Source organism: Ixodes scapularis, unplaced genomic scaffold (genome assembly GCF_016920785.2).
Source record: "Ixodes scapularis isolate PalLabHiFi unplaced genomic scaffold, ASM1692078v2 PGA_scaffold9__187_contigs__length_104089568, whole genome shotgun sequence".
NCBI lineage: Eukaryota > Metazoa > Arthropoda > Arachnida > Ixodida > Ixodidae > Ixodes > Ixodes scapularis.
The window spans coordinates 89431047-89437152 of NW_024609884.1; the positions used below are offsets into that span (position 1 = coordinate 89431047).

Consider the following 6106-nt stretch of genomic DNA (forward strand, 5'->3'; position numbering starts at 1 on the left):
AAGAAGTGACATTTTCTACCGGTACTGAGTTGATAGAATAGCAAAACAAAATTGGAGACTTCTTTAGTGTTACTCTCATTTGCACGCATTTTTTTACGTTCAAATCCGTTCAATGCCAAAGTGCATGGCACTTTGACAAACAAAACACAGTCGTCGGCGAAAAGTCGGCACTGAATCCCGGGCTTATCTACACGCAGATCATTTATAAACACTAAAAAAAAACCAACAACAAAGGACCGAGCACCAAGCCCTGGGGTACTCCTGAGACGACTGGCAATTCCAGGGACTGCACTTTCCCAACAGTCACGTACTGTCGAGGTTCGTAAGATAGGAATCAACCCAACGTAAAAGGTAATCGTTATCGGGTATCTGCTTAAGTTTGAACAGTAGTTTTCGATGCGACACCCTTTCGAAAGCTTTCGCGAAATTTATGAAGATAAAATCCACTTGGCCATCGTTATCCACTGTAGCAGAAAATTCATGGAATATGTGGAGAAGCTGAATAACTGTTGAATAACCACGACAGAATCCATGTTGGTCTTTTACCAAAAATTCTGCGGATTCTAAAAAAGTTACATTGTGTTGAAAGAGAAAATGTTGAAGAACTTTGTTACATGTGCTCAGCAGCGAGACAGGTCTGTAATTCGAAACGCACTTGTTATCTCCACTTTTATGAATTGGCAGAACTTTCGCTACTTTACAGTCTTTTGGCACTTCGCCAGTTTTTAAACTGCAAAAGTATATTTCGTAAAGATACTTCGCACTCCATTCCGCATACCTGTGAAGGAATGCGTTAGGATACCGGTCCGGGCCGCATGACTTTTTAACGTCCAGTCGGAGAAGGCTATCAGAAATACCACCTACTGACACTACTAAGTCGCAAATTTTACGATGGTCATGAGTAAATCGTGGCATTATGGAATTATCCTTGGTATAAAAAGCAGAAAAAAAAAAACGATTAATCTCGCTTGCTATACTGGGTTCATCGGTGAGCGTGATCCCGTTGTGGCCGATTTTATTGATAGCTAAATTTGTTTTAGTCAAATGTGCGTAAAATTTTCCGGGGTTTTCCCTGAGGAAGTTTCCCATTTTGACGTTGTAAAAATAATACTTAGATGTGCGCACAAGTACCCGCAGTTGTTGGCAAAGGGAAGGAAGCGTACTTTTTAAAATTGGTTTGTACCTTTCAATACGGTGTATTTTACGTTTCAGGTGTAAAATATCTCGTGTAATCCAAGGACTCTGCTTCTTATTTCTTGAACGCTCCGGAACAAATCGGTCAATACACTATAAGACAGCATTCTTAAAAAAAAAGCCATAACTTATCAACACATACACCTTTCTGATTGCTTATCTCAGAAAATTCTTCAAATGCCTCTTCCTACATATCGAGGATGCCAACATCATCCGCCCTAGTGAAATCCCGGAACCGTTTCAGCTCTTTAGTACCCCTCGTATTTTGCCGGAAAGATAAATCACAAACAACTATTGCATGGTCAGATATGCCCTCTACATTTGATATATTAATATTTCTGGCAATGGCTTCTGATAAGAACACAAGATCTAGCAATGAATCACGCACACTAGACACGCGCGTGGGGCATCTCACTACCTGGCTTAAGTTATTGCTAAAAGCAATATCTACAAGTAGGCTTGAGTGTGCGCAGCTTCCTATAGGAATCATGTCTCAGTCAATATATGGCAAGTTGAAATCTCCAGCCAGTATAACACGTGAAAAATTAATTAGGCTGAACATTTCGAAAAAAAACCCGAGACTGGGACAATAAGGGACGGACAAACACAAAGTCTGAAACATTGAGACTTTGTCTTTGTCCGTCCCTTATTGTCCCAGTCTCGGTTTTTTTTTCGGAATATTTAACCACCACCAGCTCGTTTGTGCCCTTACCTTTTTGTTCACTAATTAGGTTGATTGACAAAAATTCAGATAATTTTGTGAGCACTTCTATACCAGCTTGCGGGCACCTGTACAGTGCCCCTATAAGCATTGAGTGACAACCCCAACGGACGGACACCCAGATCATGTCACAATCAGAGTTCTGTTCGATAACTGGACACTCAAAATTGTCGTTTACGAGGAGTGCGACCCCTCACCCCTAGAGCCAGGATCTCGCCGAAACACATTAAACCCATCTATGAAAACTTCACTATTCGGTATTTCTTTGTTCAACCAAGTTCCAGTAATTATTATTATATCGGGGTCGTAAGTCAGGAGTACACTTTCAAGCTCTTCCGGTTTGTTTACGACGCTTCTCGCATTAATATTCGTCAGTCTAAAGGGCGGCTCTGATCGCGGTGTTCCCAGCAGTTCTGTTGTCATCGAGTCTGAGCCATCCCAAAAAGGGCCGAAAAAGGCAACCGTCCGGCTGCGAATCAGGACCCACTAGTTTATCAAAGTCTTCCTCGTTTACCGAGACATGAAGAGGAGCGTAGGTGTTAAATCTAGAAGACAGCTTCATGCAAGTGAAGCGCTGACTGCCTAGCGCACAGGACACCGTTTCCGAAAGTTCGTCTCATGTTGTTTCAGGATGTAATCGTGAAATGAAGAGAGCCTTCTCTCTTGTATGCTTCGTCACGGCACGCAACTTACTGGTTTTGTCAGAGCCCACAGAGATCTTCACACGTCGACGTGGCGGGACTTGCTGGAAGCCGTCCTCGTCGACGACTCCACTGGCCGCCCTCGTGGACATGAACTACCGTCATCTAGGAATTTACCCAGCGGCATTGTGAGTAGAGCACTGCACGGGCCCGGGCCAGCCCGAAAGCCCGAGCCCGGCCCGGCCGGCGGGCCGGGCTCGGGTCGGGTAGCACGCCTTTTTCTCGGGCCCGGGCCGGGCTCGGACTGGAACAAAATATTTTTCGGGGCGTGGCGGCCCGGGGCCGGCTCGAGCCCTGGCTGGGCTGTCGTTCGCCGCAAATTCTAAATTGTTAATAACAAAAAGTGTTCTGATTGATCTTTTTGGTTCAAGCGAAATGCAAAATAACTATGGCGCCGTTCAAAAAAGAAAAGACTTTTTAGAAACAAGCGAAATGCAAAATAACATGGCGCCGCAGGACGTCTTGCTTTTGGAAGGCCTTTACGTGGATAAAAGGAAACGTACGGATTCCACCAGCATAGTGGCAAAGTGCGGTCAAAAAAACGAGGGCATTCCAATCTCAGGGTACAACATGGGTGTTTTTTTCTTCTCCCTTTCACACTAAGAAAGAAAAAAAAAAAGAATAAGAACGTCAGCTTGACTTTGCACTTTGTGCAGGGGGCTTTACTATGCCAGCAAAGATAAGCTAACTGCCATAGATAATTTTATGCTAATACAGCCTTTTGAAGATGCACTAGCGGGATTCTCAGTGTTTCTTCACAAAAACACGTAGAGAGGAAAGTTCTCTGTGAAACGAATTGAACAATGAAGAGTCCAATATCTCTTCAAGAAATGCACTAAATAAAATATTGGCCGCTTTTTTTCTCTAAATCACTTATGAAGTACATATTTCGCCCATATTCTCGAAAGTACATCGTCAGTCAAAATATTTATCGTGTCAAAAAATAAAAACAGCAATAACTCGGTTTGAATTTAAGTCAAATATGTTGGCGTTATGCTTAGGCAGCTTTTAGATTAAAGCCTACAAACGTTTTTTGTGCTCATGTATATAATCTGTCGGGCTCGGGCCGGGCGCAGGCTTATGTTAATATTTTTTTTTTGTCGGGCTCTGGCTTTTGTCTAAAAATTTTGCCGGGCCCGGGCCGGGCCCGGGCAGTGTCTCTTCCGGGCCGGGTCAAGAGATTAAATATTCCATCGGGCTCGGGCCGGGCTCGGGCCGTGCATCTACCGGGCCGGGTCGGGCCGGGCCCAGAAAGTCCGGCCCGCGGCCCGTACAGTGCTCTAATTTTGAGTACCTTGAAAGAAATTTTTTTGCGAGAAAGATCTCGATTGTTCCTATTTGGTCTGATTGCTTTTGTCTACAGCTGTGCAAATTGTGTCACTGATATCGAACTTGTGAAATAAAGACATGGAACTTTCAGGTCTATAAGGACTAACCGTTTTAATTTTTACCGAATCGTCCAGCATCTGGTAAACATACACCACACACGCTTCGCAGGCTTCTTCCTAAGTGCCTTCCGTTAACGTCAAAAAAAAAACACGGTAGGTTTCAGTGAATTGCGGTATATCGGGTGACTTGCGGTAATTTCTGGTGAATCCGGGCAAATCCGGTGACTTTCGGTAAGTTCCGGCTTTACCGGAACTGGAAACAGTCCCAAAATCCAGTAAAATATTTTTTTTACTAGAAATAAAATTCAGGTAAAAAATATTTTTAATAGGGTAGTGCATCTATGCTGTAAATAAACTTTATCTATTGAGGCAGACGTTTGGCCGGCAAAACAATTGAATGGGTTCCCTGCAATGCGCCTACGAACACCCTGCTGTGCAGCATAAGACACGGACAAAGATGTTCGCCGTTGAAAATGCAGCCTTTGTCTCCCCCTCCCTGGCTTGTAACTCCCACTTTTTCCAGATCTGTGCCCATTGTATTCCAGGGACATTTACATAAGATTGTCGAACACTATTTTGTACAAAGTCGAAGCACATTGCTTCAGAATCTCAAGAACGATGGTCTAATTCCATTAAGCAGTTGCCGCTCCTAGAAGGGCCAAACGCTTTGACGTGACTTTCAAGTGACGCCAGAAATAAGTTGGATTCTAAGTGAGATCTCGCAAACTTTCTCAGAACATTGCTTCAGTCCGTCACACCCTCTCCAACCCGGGATGAAAATCGTTCGCTCACTCCAAAAGCATGCCTTTGTTCAAGCTTCACGAGAGTGCACGTGTGGCCCCACAGAGCTCCCCCATGAACTGATTTAAGGTCCGCATTTTTTTTTTAATATTAAAACTTTAGCTTGCATGCTTGACAACGTTACAACTGAAGGAAGTGGCGAGGAGTTTCCACAATCTCCGCGCAAAGCAAGCCGGGAACGCGTTGCCTTGCAAAGAACCTCCATTAGGAGAATCTGTCTTGGGAGCAGCTTTGTACTGACTGACGATTCACTGGAAAATAGAGTGAATGCTATGCGCAAGTTCGTCCAGCTATATAATTTCAAATTACATTGTCAGTGGAGAACTTTGCATGTCTCTGTCTACTGATTCCAGGAAGGAAAAGTGCTCGCTCTCGGTCTGTGTTATGACCAAATTCAAGGGGATAAGTTATTCCTTTGCACATTTTACAGATATCCAACACCACTGAATTTTTGCTTCTGCCATTGTAGTTACATGTATAATGGGAGTCTTGTTACTCGAAAGAAGGACAGAAATTCAACATTGAATAGGGATACAAGCTGATACAGACAGATAGAAGCCATTCTAGCATTTCCCCGCTCCTGCATACTTTTTTTGAGCTTCCGCACTTCCATTCCCTCTCGGGCATCGAAATCATATCACTGTTTGTGTATTACTGAGTTTCTGCAGCCATATTGCTAAACCCGAATGGCACTGCTGTGCTGCCATGGTGTCGAGTTTAATTGTCACAAAGACAAGGCCCTGTTTTACCTTGGTCTGGCAACCCGAGGATGTAATCTGGTCGCCTCACATCCAGTCTGGGGTAGTATCAAGGCACTTGTATCGTGATACTGTAACTCGGTACTTTTTTGGGGTAACTTTTGACTGTAACTCAATACACAGATACTTTTCGCGAACAAATGACCCTATTTTGTGAACACTATGTAGCGAATTCGACCATGTGTGGAGGTTGGGCCCCTCATTAGACGCGACAAAATAAAACAAGAACTCAAAGCTTTTTTTCTGTCGGAGAAAAGTGCCGGCGCATTTAGCATTTGCTTTATTTCAACCGTTTTGTGCGTGGCTCTCTCGCTCCGCCTTCACCTTTTCCGGCCTTTACGAACACCACCGCCCCTTCAGCCAAGCGATAGAGCCACCTCGCGAAAACACGCGACGCCTAGACGTGAACTGTGAACTGTTCAATGCCGAACGAGAGCTTCTGTCGTCGGTGTCGCAGCAGTCGCGGCGATAGCTTTCTTTGCAAATGCGAGTTGCCGCCAGAAGATACTGCCTGACCGGGGCCGCAGACGATGTTTCTACTGG

General features: G+C 44.4%; 1 protein-coding gene across 1 annotated transcript; it reads right to left on the reverse strand.

Annotated features, from left to right (window-relative positions):
• Positions 1–1381: 1381 nt before the first annotated feature.
• Positions 1382–2338, reverse strand: LOC115327418. Its single transcript, XM_042287462.1, is given in 3 exon segments — positions 1382–1757; positions 1936–2110; positions 2113–2338. Coding segments are annotated over 3 exon segments (777 nt in total).
• Positions 2339–6106: the final 3768 nt, after the last annotated feature.